This window comes from Mauremys mutica, chromosome 13, assembly GCF_020497125.1.
Source record: "Mauremys mutica isolate MM-2020 ecotype Southern chromosome 13, ASM2049712v1, whole genome shotgun sequence".
Lineage (NCBI taxonomy): Eukaryota > Metazoa > Chordata > Testudines > Geoemydidae > Mauremys > Mauremys mutica.
In genome coordinates, this window is record NC_059084.1 from 58,415,300 (window position 1) to 58,429,218 (window position 13,919).

The 13,919-nt window shown below is 46.1% G+C and overlaps 1 protein-coding gene across 1 annotated transcript in view; it reads left to right on the plus strand.

The window, feature by feature from the left end:
* Positions 1–13,919, plus strand: part of LOC123347869 (cytosolic phospholipase A2 gamma-like) — a 38,761-nt gene that overhangs the window by 21,319 nt on the left and 3,523 nt on the right. Inside the window, exons 9-14 of the mRNA XM_044985059.1 lie at positions 2,719–2,757; positions 4,492–4,611; positions 4,974–5,130; positions 6,894–6,988; positions 9,433–9,587; positions 10,636–10,804. Coding sequence (XP_044840994.1) covers positions 2,719–2,757; positions 4,492–4,611; positions 4,974–5,130; positions 6,894–6,988; positions 9,433–9,587; positions 10,636–10,804 — 735 coding nt within the window. The remainder of the gene's footprint in view (positions 1–2,718; positions 2,758–4,491; positions 4,612–4,973; positions 5,131–6,893; positions 6,989–9,432; positions 9,588–10,635; positions 10,805–13,919) is intronic.

Below are 13,919 nucleotides of genomic sequence, written 5' to 3' on the forward strand. Positions count from 1 at the left end.
AAAAAGGAGAGCAGCAGAATACGGATCCTGGATTTCAGAAAAGCAGACTTTGACTCCCTCAGGGAGATGATGGGCAGGATCCCATGGAAAAATAACATGAGGGGGAAAGGAGTCCAGGAGAGCAGGCTGTATTTTAAAGAATCCTTATTGAGGTTGCAGGAAAAAAACGTCCCGATGTGTAGGAAGAATAGTAAATATAGCAGGCGACCAGCTTGGCTTAACAGTGAAATCCTTGCTGATCTTAAACGCAAAAAAGAAGCTTACAAGAAGTGCAAGATTGGACAAATGACCAGGAAGGAGTATAAAAATATTGCTCAGGCATGCAGGAGTGAAATCAGGAAGGCCAAATCACACTTGGAGTTGCAGCTAGCAAGAGATGTTAAGAGTAACAAGAAGGGTTTCTTCAGGTATGTTAGCAACAAGAAGAAAGTCAAGGAAAGCGTGAGCCCCTTACTGAATGAGGGAGGCAACCTAGTGACAGAGGATGTGGAAAAAGCTAATGTACTCAATGATTTTTTTGCCTCTGACTTCAAAAACAAGGTCAGCTCCCAGACTGCTGCACTGGGCAACACAGTATGGGGAGAAGGTGACCAGCCCTCTGTGAAGAAAGAAGTGGTTTGGGACTATTTAGAAAAACTGGATGAGCACAAGTCTATGGGGCCGGATGCGCTGCATCCGAGGATGCTAAAGGAGTTGGCGGATGTGATTGCAGAGCCATTGGCCATTATCTTTCAAAACTCATGGCAAACGGAGGAGGTCCCAGATGACTGGAAAAAAGTTACTGTAGTGCCCATCTTTAAAAAAGGGAAGAAGGAGGATCCGGGGAACTACAGGCCAGTCAGCCTCATTTCAGTCCCTGGAAAACTCATGGAGCAGGTCCTCAAGGAATCAATTCTGAAGCACTTAGAGGAGAGGAAACTGATCAGGAGCAGTCAGCATGGATTCACCAAGGGCAAGTCATGTCTTACTAACCTAATTGCCTTCTATGAGGAGATAACTGGCTCTGTGGATGAGGGGAAAGCAGTGGATGTGTTATTCCTTGACTTTAGCAAAGCTTTTGATATGCTCTCCCACAGTATTCTTGCCAGCAAGTTAAAGAAGTATGGGCTAGATGATTGGACTATAAGGTGGATAGAAAGCTGACTAGATCGTCGGGTTCAATGGGTAGTGATCAACGGCTCCATGTCTAGTTGGCAGCCGGTTTCAAGTGGAGTGCCCCAAGGGTTGGTCCTTGGACCGTTTTTGTTCAATATCTTCATTAATGATCTGGAGGATGGCGTGGAATGCACTCTCAGCAAGTTTGCAGATGACACTAAACTGGGAGGAGTGGTAGATACGCTAGAGGGTAGGGCTAGGATACAGAGGGACCTAGACAAATTAGAGGATTAGGCCAAAAGAAACCTGATGAGGTTCAACAAGGACAAGTGCAGAGTCCTGCACTTAGGATGGAAAAATCCCATTCACTGTTACAGACTAGGGACCGAATGACTAGGAAGAAGTTCTGCAGAAAAGGACCTAGGGGTTAAAGTGGATGAGAAGCTGGATATGAGTCAACAGTGTGCCCTTGTTGCCAAGAAGGCTAATGGCATTTTGGGTTGTATAAGTAGGGGCATTGCCAGGAGATCGAGGGACGTGATCATTCTCCTCTATTTGACATTGGTGAGGCCTCATCTGGAGTAGTGTGTCCAGTTTGATGGTTTGATCCAGTATGGCCATTCTTATGTTTTTATGCTGAACTACTCAGGTGGATGGGGAAGATGACTGATTTTTTGGACTGGCTGTGTAAGTTAAGTGTCATAGAGGTGATAATTATAGAATACTAATGAGGTGTTGGTTTGCATTGTGGGGGTCAGGCTGACAAGTGAGGAAGATAATTTTAGTGCTTGAATATGGAGCAGACTGCACAGAGCTAGCTGTGGGTGGTTGGAAGCCAGAGAGGAGCTAACTATATAGTCCTAATGAGTTTTTGTATTATTTCTTCTAAGACAGCTGTCAGAAACAGACATGCCTACACATGGAAGATGTGGGTATTGTATTCCTCGGATCTCTGGGCCTGATTCACCTCTCCGATACGGGGCTTAACCCAGTTCAATTCAGTTAAATTAGACAACCCCCTGCAAGGAACAGAGTTTCTTGTAGTTACTTCTCTGTCTCAACTGCCTGACAGATAGAGGTGAACTTTCCTTTACCTCTGTAGGTCCAGGACCAGCAGGGTGATGCTAAGCAGTGGTGGTTGCATTTATCCTAGAATGCCCAAAAGGCCTCCTCAGAGTTTAGTCAGCAAGAAGCAGCTCAAAGCTGAAACTGGTTGACATTTCAGTATGTGTGCGGAATATCCCCCTGTCCTTCTCTGTTTGCACCTATGGAGAAACCCATGATTGTGGGTTTGGCAGCATGGCTGAAAGGAGTTTCTTGTGGGCTCCTTGTTCCATTGCAATCCTGCACCACATGGGAATGTCACCCATTGTGACCCCAACATTCTGTTAAGAGTTGGTCTTGGTGGAGTTGTGCTAGGTACTGAAGATGTTTCAGATTCATGCAAGAAGGTGTTGTAGGGTGGGACCAAAGAGGGGGCTGATGGAGCCAGGTTGACAGATGAGAAAAATGCTGCTAATGTTTGAATTTCGGACAGGCTGGTGGGGACAGGCTCTGGGTGTTAAGAGGCCAGAGAATCAGTAACTACATAATTCTAACTGGTGGTTTGATTGTTTCTTGCAGAAAACACAGCAGAAATGGCCATGCCTCCACTTGGAGGAGGTAAGTCATTATATAGCTGGTGTGACAAAGTTCCTCCTCTACCTTGGTGGGTCCTGTGCTTATTGGCAGATTTGCTCACCTCATTGATCTTCCCCACAGTCAGGGTCAACTTCTCCTGTGTCTGATCAGGAGTTGGGAGGTTTTGGGGGAACCCGGGCCCGCCCTCTACTCCAGGTTCCAGCCCAGGGCCCTGTGGATTGCAGCTGTCTATAGTGCCTCCTGTAACAGCTGCATGACAGCTACAACTCCCTGGACTACTTCCCCATGGCCTCCTCCAAACACCTTCTTTATCCTCACCACAGGATCTTCCTCCTGGTGTCTGATATCACTTGTACTCCTTAGTCCTCCAGCAGCACACCCTCTCACTCTCAGCTCCTTGTGCCTCTTGCTCCCAGCTCCTCACACACACTTCCTCTCCTCTGGCTCCCCCTCACCTGACTGGAGTGAGCTCCTTTTTAAACCCAGGTGCCCTGATTAGCCTGTCTTGATTGGCTGCAGGTGTTCTAATCAGCCTGTCTGCCTTAATTGGTTCTAGCAGGTTCCTGATTACTCTAGTGCAGCCCCTGCTCTGGTCACTCAGGGAACAGAAAACTACTCATCCAGTGACCAGTATATTTATCCTCTACCAGACTCCTGTACCCCACTGGTCTGGGTCTGTCACACTGGATATACAGATTGTCATTCACAGCCGTTATTAACTATCACCCCTCCCCCTCCCCCAGCTCTGCCATGCCACATGACAGTCTATTCTTTAATGATGGGATTTTCAAAAGAATATAAAATGTAATGGAAGTTAAGTTCCTACCTCCCTGAGGTTTGCTTGATAATTGTAGCCCCAGTTCTTCAAGATGCTGATTAATAACTTCAGCATCAATGGTGGGATTTTTTAAATGAGCCTAATGGAATTAGATACCTGACTTCCATTCAGTTTCAATAGATGTTGGGTACCTAAATCTATAGGGTGAAATCCATAGGGAATACACTTCTACCTGGCATGTGCATTTATCTCTACAGGGCTCAAGTTGTTTTCACATCAGCACTAGAACACATTGAAAAGTGTTTTCTGCGAGAAGTTGGGGAAGGTTCAGACAATAAACCAAAACTGAGACTGATTTTTAATTCAGTTTTCAAAAGCTGGATATGGTAAAACATTTCAGTTTTTGGTAAAATGTATGAGAGAAAAAATGCTCATTTTCAAAGTTAAAAAAAATAAAATAAAACAAAATAATTTATGTGAAACCAAACCAGTGAATACAGTTTATTGTGTTACACAAGAGGTCAGACTAGTTCACTGCCATGTTCTCTTCTGGCCTTGGAATATATCAATGGATTATTTTAATCAAAATTTGTGTTTTCAGCTTTTCATCTGAAAACCAGTTCTTTTTAACCAAAATTCCAGTTTGGATGAACAGTAATTTTCAATAAAATAAATAAATACATAAATAAAATTTGAGGAGTCCTGGTCAGCCCCAGGTAGCTCACACTGTAAGCTAGGTGTCAGTGGAAGGTGAATTCTAACCATTACACTCCTTCTACTGAAGTGTGGCCTGATGTTCTAGGACACCAGGTACAAACAGATTCAGTAGCCAGGTGTCTGACCCTACACTGGCCATTGCATCCCTGCTTTCAAGAGACTTTGGGCACTGATGACATGAGTATTTCCTCTCTCCACATCTGGGGGCTCACAGGATAAACAGCTGCCTGCTGGCCACATTATGTTCTCTTTCCTCCCAGGTACTCATCGCACTTGTGCACACTGTCGGAGTGCCCTCCTCCTCCTGGAGTTTCACGGTCATGCCTCAGCTGGGGAAGACTGCGAGGGAGTCTTTGAGAAGCTGAAGGAAGTCCTGAAAGGCAAGTGGACCAGCAGGACTAGATTTACCACCTGTCCCTGTGTCTAATCATTTAAAATGGGATTTTCAAATGGGTCTAAAGTTGACTTCCTTAGGCACCCTAGGTAATCCCAGTTACCAGGTGAATGAATTGCTGCCTGCTTGGTTCCATGACAACATAACAATATTTTCACAAATGCCCAGGGCTGTTCCAGTACACACAGGCTGAGGTTTTCAAAAGGGCCTAAGGGAGTTAACACCCCAAATCCTCCATGGAAGCTGGGCACTGAAACTGCCTTTGCCCCCCTTTGAGAATCCCTGTGCCCCTGAACACATCTAAAGCTTGTCTCAAACCTAACCTAATTTCACCCATTATTTAAGCAGAACACAAGGGCAAGAATTCCTACCAGAAGTGCTGTGAAATGAGCGACACCTGGGGTTCAAAGACCTTGGCAGCAAGAATGGAGGAGTGTGCTGAATTCGGCAGGATTTTTGAAACAGAACATGGAGGCAAGTTTTATAGAAATCTTTTGTCACTTAGATGAGGCTTTTCAAAGAAAGCCAGCCTCTTGACTTTCTGAATTATTGCTCCAGAGGTGGGAGCAAAGAACCAGATGTGTCCTAAAAGGAAGAACATTCGTAATTTAACAATTTTTCTGCATAATTCATCATTCCAAGTGTTTCAACTCTTCCTTCCCCTCACTCCCCATCACTTTAAGGGGAAAACCGAGAGAGTTCTGACAATTCTTCTGGTAAAAAGAGTGAGGAGTACCTGTGGCACCTGAGAGACTAGCAAATTTATTTAAACATAAGCTTTCGTGGGCTAAAACACACTTAATCGGATGCATGCAGTGGAAAACACAGTAGGAATATATGAAACACAGAAAACATGAAAAAACGGGTGTTGCCATACCAACTATAACAAGTGTAATCAGTTAAGGTGGGCTATTGTCAGCTGGAGAAAAAAAAACTTTTGTAGTGATAATCAGGATGGCCCATTTCCAACAATTGACAAGAAGGTGTGAGTAACAGTAAGGGGAATAGTTCTAGTTTGTGTAATGACCCATCCACTCCCAGTCTTTATTCAAGCCTAATTTAATGGTGTCTATTCCCAGTGATTTAGATTTTTTAATTTGGCTTGGTCACAATATGGTTTTTATTTTTTTCCAATTTTTAATTGCTTTAAATTTTCACCGCTGTGGAAAATTATGGGGAAAGAAACTATAATTTAATGGCAGCAGATGCAGAGAGTCAGCAAGTTAAAGCTTTATAAATGGTTAAAATGCAAACTGTCAACATCACATTCAAAATATACAAAGTTAATATCCTCAAATCAACAAATCTCACCTGTTTTTACAATTCATTTGCTACTCCTAACTTTCCTAGGCACTTTTGAAAATCCCACTGGGCACCTATCTACATCTTTAGGTTCCTAAATACTTTCAAAACTCTTACCCTTAGATTTCAGATAAGAACATAAGAACTGCCTAATGGTCAGAACAATGGTTCATCTGGCCCATTATCCTGTCTCTGACAGTGGCCAGTCCCAGACCTTAGAACAGGGCAATTTTGGAGAGATCCACCCCTGATTTTCCCTCCAGGCTTCTGACAGGTAGAGGTTTAGGGTTACACCAAGCATGGGCTTACACGCCTGATATTTAGCCTATCTTCCATGAGCTTATCTAGTTGGTTTTTTTATGTCATTTGTATTTTGACCATCACAACATCACAATGAGTTCCACAGGTTAATTGTGTGCAAAACTATTTCCTTTTGTTTGTATTAAACCTGCTGCCTACTAACTTCAGCCACTCTTCACCCCCGCCCACTCACTCCATAACCCACTTGTTCCATGCACATGTGCTGCTCTCTCCTCACACTCCATCCTCATTCCATGTCCGGTCATACTAGAGCTGCTCCTGAGTTATGTCTGTGTAAATGCAAAGAAACTTCCATTTTCAGTGGGGGATACAAGCACTCCTAATGGCCCAGCACATAGGAGAACTTGCATCATGATGTTCTGGCAGTTGGTCTGGGAGCTAGAATACCAGACAGGCACACCCTGTTCTTCTGAGTCCAGCAGCCCCAGGGGAAGATCCCCTCTTTTTTTACTGAAATTATTCTACAAGGGGCACTACGCTACCTCAGTGCCTTTGGATCAACAAATACTCATCTCTGTCCCTACTCACACCTACTAACAACTGAGAGGGGAAAAAAAGGAAGAACATGTCTACAGATTTCCTCTAGTTATTCGTTTTTACTTATTTTCAATTTTTATTTTTATTTATTTATTTATTTTCCCTAACAGGAAGCGTATCGAGTGCATGTAAATTGTTTTGGAAAATCTGTGTCTGTATCTTCCGCTGGAGATGGGGGAGCACCCATAACTTTCTGTACAAATGTTGTAAGTAAAATGCATTTGAATTGTCCTTTCCACATGTATGTACATCCATGGGGTGAATTGCTCTCTTTTTCAAGGTTCTGTTTTGGCAGTGAATAGATTAAGCAGAAAGGAATGAGAAAAGGGCAGTTGTGTTGTATAATAGGCTGCAGGGAGCAGCAGCAGGTGAGAACATAAGAACGATCATACTGGGTCAGACCAATGGCCTTCAAGTATAATGGGCACTAAGGGCAGCAGAGGATGTGGGTAGGGAAGGGGCAGCTATCCTGTATAATGGTCACTAGAGGTGGCAGAGGGTGGGGGTGGAGAAGTGGTGGCTATATTGTATAATGGGCACTAAGGGCAGCAGAGGGTGAGGGTGGGGAAGGGGCACTATACTGTGTAATGGGCAGTAGCGGGTGGCAGAGGTTGGGTGTTGGGAAGGGAAGGTGATACAGTATAATGGGCACGAGGGGCAGCAGAGGAGTGGGTATGGGAGGGGATGACTATACTATAGCCAATAAAGAGCTTTGAAGATAGTGTCATGAAAATTATCACAAATTCTGTATTTAGTAATCCCTATTGCCATATTACCCTAGTACCCCATGACAGCTAAAAATTTCCTTCTAGACAGAGACCTCTTATTATTCCCTTTGAACCAATGGAGAACAGAGATACAAAAATGAGAAATGACTTTGTCAAGGACACAGAGGGAGAATGTTGAGGACTATGACAATTATCACAGACCTACAAACATTCTTGTGCACGAGGGAGCATAAAAGTAGCAGTAAAAAGGGAATTTCTGTGTTTTGTTCCAACAAACTTTTTTGAATATTTTTTAATTTGCATTATCCACTCATGGCTATTTGAGAGCCAGTGTGGAAACATACTTTACAAGGCTTTATTAGAAGGATATTACAAGGAGTCCACAATTATCTGTAAAGCATGAGATGCTCTCTGGAGCTGGTCAAAATTTCTCAAATTATATTTCAGTTGTGAGTAGAAAATGGCCATTTTCTAAACTCAACTTTTTCAAAGAAAAAAATGTATCAAAATTTTCTGGGAAATTATTGGATTGAAATCTCTCATTGTTGTTCATGAAAAACATAAAATGAATCAGCTTCCATCCCTGTGGAATGAAACAACTTTGAAATGTTAACGGTTTTTGGGAGGTGGAAGAATTTTTTTTTCAGTTTTTGACCAGCTCTAATTGACTTTTTGAGTGTTCATGAGAAGTAAATAAAAGGGACTAAATGCAACTGAAGGGAATGTGGGGCTTTTTATGAATACATGATTGTTAATGGATTGTTGCTGTGGTTGCCCCACTCTGTTGTGAGCTAGTGTCAAAGCATAGGCAGAACTTCTTTATAAGTCATCCAGGATTCTCCTAAAATGGATACTTATAAAATGCTGGATTGAATATGTGTTCATGGTTGATGCCCATGTGATACTGAGACAGTTTAGAGGCTAATTTCTCAAGATTAAAGCTGAGGTTTTCAAAGTGACTAAGGGCAAGATTTTGGTGCCTAAAGATACGGACAGTCATCTGAAGTTAATGGGAGTTAGACACCCAGGCACAGATTGTTAAATGTATTTAGATGTTGCTTTACTCAACATCGCAACATGTGATTGATTTAGGACTGTGGACTGTCAATGAGATTTTGGCTCTGCAGTGCCTAAATACCTTTTTAAAACTGAGATTTAGTCTCCTAAATCTGTTAGACACCAAGCACAACAGCACCTAAATAGCTTTAACATTCTGGGACCTGGGCACTTTTGAAAACCTCACTGGGCATCTCTGTATCCTTCGGCACCGACCCACCTTTGCAAGTCTGCCCCTAGTGGTAATTACAGAAGCACACAGCAGGTTAGGCACCTAACTCCCACTAATTTTAATTGGAATTAGGTGCCTGTCAGTGACGAGGATGGGGGCGGTCACGCATAACAGTTAGAACAGGAGTCGGGCCTAGTGGTTACAGAAGGCACCAGTAGCTGGAATCAGAGCCGAGGGTCAGAGCCAGAATCAAAGGCCAGGAATCAGAGCCAGTTACCTGCAGCAAGGCAAGTTGGGCACAAGGCTGAGGACAAGGTAGGAGCAGGAACTCTCACAGCCACGGGTGAATGCTTTGAGCAGCCAGTGCCCTGCCACTGGTCATAAGAACAGGTCTGCAAATCCCAACAGCCAGTCGGGTGTTTGGGCTAATCAGGTGGCTCAGTGGGGGCCCAGCTGTGTTCATTAGACTGCCAAGAGGTTAAGTTAGCATGTAAGCAGGCTAGCTGCAGGTCCGTACTCCTGACAGTGCCTAACCTGGTTAAGTGCCTTAGGAAATCCCACTAGGAGTTTATCTGCCAGCTTAGGCACCTTTGACAATTCACATGGAATTCAGGAGGATTTGGGCACCTACCTCACTGTGACCCACTGGAAAAATCACAGCCTAAAATAATACTTGGATGCACTTTCACAGGTGATGCTAAATCCACTGGCTTGGATAAGGATGAAGTCATCAACTTGATCGATGCGGGCATTGGCATAAATTCTGCCTACCCCCTTGTTCTGCGTCCGGAGAGGAAAGTGAAACTGATCCTTTCCTTTGACTTCAGCAATAAGGATCCTTTCAAGGTAACCATTGTTATTTATTGTGATGTCACCAAAAGCCCCATTCAGGATTAAAAATCCATTGCCCAGGGCACTGCACAAATATTCAGGACTTGACCCATGATGCAATGAGGTTACACTGTAGTTAGCAGCAGTAACTTGGATTCCCTGAAGGTGCTGTGTGGATCACAATTTGAAATGTGTGGATGTATAGGATATACTGGGAATATCTACATTATTCTCTGCCAAGGTTGCTTGTGTTTGGGATAAGGGAGTGTGATTGATCATGAGCCGACTCAATGTGACCTCTCTTTCCCTTTGGATGTCATGAAAGAAGAGGAAATTCCTTGAAGTTCAGTTTTACTCAGTGTACAAAATGGAAACTGCTTACTTCAAAGGTGTGCCTTTGTGTGTTTCACAATCCTATCTGATGACCAGAATGGTAATCAATAGGTTTGAGCACTTCTTATTTCTATTAGTGCCTACAGAAACAAGAGTGTTCTAGCAGGAGGAGATGGTGTCAAAAGAAATGTTAACTGAGTTCCAATAAGCCAATTAGAACTTTGCAAGCTCACTAAACTCAGCCTCACATATCACCAATGTTTCATATGTAATATTGTCTCCCTCTAGTGGCCACAGACGGAGATTTTTTTGAATTTGTAAAAACAAACAAAAATATAACACCACTGGTGCTTTTGAAGCTGAATGTCTGGGTTGGATTCCTGCTTGTTACCTTGGGTTGAGTTTTTCAAGGCCACCTAAGGGACTAATTTCAATGTGAACTGGGCATCCATAGCCCTTAGGATGTTTTGGAAAGCTCAGCCACAGACTATGCATTGTTACACAAAGATTTTGGCTACACAGACCTAGGAACAGGGTCATGTGTGGTTTCCATTGGAGGTCCTCTATATGTCAGTTCCTTAAAGGCTCTTTGGAATGTTTCCATCCCATAGGTTAGGAATATTTTTAACTCTCTAGTCTGGACATATTAGTGGCATCACGTTTTATTAGTGGAGATGGTACTTTATTTATTTATTTATTTATTTAAAAATCACTTTTCCCTCCTTCCCAGACCATCAAGAAGACTGCCGAGTACTGTGAGGCAAATAACATGTCATTTCCCAAGATAGACCCAGAAAAGCTGAAGGACACAGATACCCCCTCCAGTTGCTACATCTTCAAAGGGAAGGATGTTCCCACCGTCATGCACTTCCCACTCTTCAACAAGGAAAATTGTCCAGGTAACTTAATTGTACACCTCTTCTAAAACCCTACAGGCTAGATTCATAAAGAGACTTAGGCGCCTCATTGCAGGTTTACCCAATGAAATGTTAGGATATATGGCCTCACTGGGAATCACAAAACCCCTGCTCCACTGCCACCAGACACCGTAGATGCCTAAATTTGCTCAGTGCTTAAGTTTTTTGCAGGAAAGTTCTCTCAGTGCCTGTTTCAGTCTCTGGACATGTTCACTGCAGCCCAATCCCAGGCCTCCAGAAGCCTCTGCTGCCTGCTGGATCGGGCCCTGCACGTGTGCTCCAACAAATGCAGGGGAGGGAGGCCCTCTCTCATGACTATTAGCGCAGGGTTACAGCAGTCACTGAGGATGTGGATGGCCCTGCTTCAAGTCCCCGCTTTGCCTGAGGGGAAGAAGGAATTTCATCTGCTACTTGTTAGCTGAGCTGCTCAAAAGGATCTCCCATCAACCTTGCAGCTGCCCAGCAAACAAAGGTAGCTGGCAGATTACCCTGCATTTTCCCTAGTTTTCAAAGGGAAGGGAAATAAAATAGATAAACTGAAAGAGTTGGGAAGGAGAACTCACCAGTAGAGCACCTCCTTGTGGCCAGGGGTGGCATAGCAGCTCTCTCCCCATCAACAGCCCCCAGCTGATGGTCGCTCTGGTGGACATAGGCACTGACTTCCCCTCTGCCTGGTGGGTGCTCGACCCTGGCCCTGCCTCGCCCCCCCATTCCACCTCCTTCTCCCAAGTCCCCGCCCCTCCCCTACCTCTTCAACACCTCCTCCCCTGAGTGTGCCACATCCCTGCTCTTCTCCCTCCCTCCCAGAAAGTCCTAAGTGCCGCCACAAGGGGGTGGCATAGCAGCTGAGGGGGGGAAGCGCTGAGACAGGGGGAGCGGGAATGTGGCATGCTTGATGGGGGAGGAGAAGGAGGCAAGGATGGGGGAGCTTGGCTGCCAGTGGCTGTGGAGCACCCTGTACATTTTTCCCTGTGAGTGCTCCAGCCCCGGAGTACTGACGGAGTTGGCGCCTATGCTGGTGGACCACCTTTTCCCAGGACTTGTCCCTCCAGCCAGGTCACAATGTAAATCCACCCCTTTCAGGTTCAAGGGTCCGACAAATAAAATGCAATTGTTCTTATATCACATCTCTGGCACCAAATCTGAGTCCTAGGGACCTTGGCCAACCTTGCCCCATGGCTTCCAGTCATCCTTGTCCCCTTCTCAACAACTTCAAGCCACTTTCTCCAGTGTCTGGTAGGGGAACCCTGGCCCTGGGACCCTGGCAGCTCTGGTTGGCAGCGCAGCAGAGGGCCCAGGGCTAAGGCAGGTTCCCTGCCTGCCCTAGCTCCGTGTGGCTCCCAGAAGCGGCTGCCCAGGTCACTGCAGCCCTTAGATGCAAGGTGGCCAGGGAGGCTCGACATGCTGCCCCTGTTTCGAGATCCAGGTCTGGGAAGCATGACCACTGGGAGCTGCGGGGACAGCGCCTGCATGTGCGAGGGCAGCGCATGGAGCCGCCCTGGCTGCCTGTGCATCTAGAAGTGGCAGGGACCTGGCGGCCACTTCCCGGGAGCCGAGGTAAGTGCCTACGGGACCCCGCACCCTGAAGCCTCTCCCGCATCCCAACCACCTCTACCCCAGCCTGGAGTCTCCTCCAGCACCCAAACTCCCTCCCAGAGCTCGCACCTTCCCCAACATCCCAACACCCTGCCCCAGTCCCCTCCTATACCCCAAACCCCTCATCCCTGGCCCTGCCCCAAAGCCCACACCCCCAGCCGGAGCCCTCACACCCTCCTGCACTCTGATTCCAGAATCCCTTCCTCCACACCAAACCCTTCATCCCCAGCCCCACCCCGGAGCCTGCACCCCCACCTGGAGTCCTCACCCCCCTCATGCCCCAATCCCCTGCCCAATCCCTGTGCCCTCTCCCACACCCCAAACCCCTCATTTCTGGCCCCACCCGGAACCCGCACACCCAGACCAGAGGTGGTACCCCCGCTGCACCCCAACACCCTTCCCCAGGCTAGAGGCCCTTCCCACACCCCAAACCCCTCATTCCTGGCCCCACCCCAGAGCGCATACCCAAAGCCCTCACCCACAGCCCTCACAACCCAACCCCCGGCCCCAGCCTGGTGAATGTGAGTGAGGGTGGAGGAGAGGGAGTGACGGAGGGAGGGGGGATGGAGCAAGTGGGGGCAGGGTCTCAGTGAAGGGCTGGGGCCTCAGGGACGGGGAGGGGCAGGGATGTTCAGTTTTGTGTGATTAGAAAGTTGGCAACCCTAGGTCTGCTTCTTCAGGCTTCTGCTGCTGTTGCCTCCCTGGGCTTCCTTTTACGGTGGCCTTTCACAGGCCTTCTCCTTCCACAACTTCTCTAGGTTCAGCCATGATTCAGGGCCTGTGGTCTCCCCTGGAATCCCCTCACAAAAATCCCAAGATAAAAGGATAAACTCAAACCAATTTCCACCCTCCTCAGGCTTGGCCTCTCATCCTTCCCTGGTGCTTTGTTCCTCTGCTGAGCAATTCCCAGGGCTCTCTCCCTGGTTCTCCAAATCCTGCCCTTTGATCAGGGCTTAGTACTGGAGCCTGCTCTGTTCCAGTGGCTGCTTTGTCTCACAGCCTCTTGCCAGATTTCCACACTCAGGGGACAGTCCCATGGGCCAACTCTCTTCCATTGTCTCTCCACTGCCTAACGCAGAGAGAGGTCCTCCTTGCAGCCCCCTTCTTCTCTGAATCTCCTGCCTCCCAGCTCTCTCCCCAACTTCAGTTAAGTTTGGCTCTGCCTCCAGGAGCAGCCAAGTAAAATCATTGGCTCACATTGGGCTTGTGAGGGCTACACACTGCATCACACCAGTGTATAGGGATAGATAGATAGATAGATAGATAGATAGATAGATAGATAGATAGATAGATAGATAGATAGATAGACTGCATTAGAGGCATGAGATGGGCTTAAAATCATGATTTTTTTAACAAAACAATAAGTGTTTTGTTATTTCAATTTGTTTGCTGGTTTCTGAGCCTTCACAGGGCATTAGTGTCACAATGTCAGGTTTTACTCTGAAACCTACAGACTGGAAACTTACTTTTAAAAATATAAATACAAGCTGAAATCCTCACA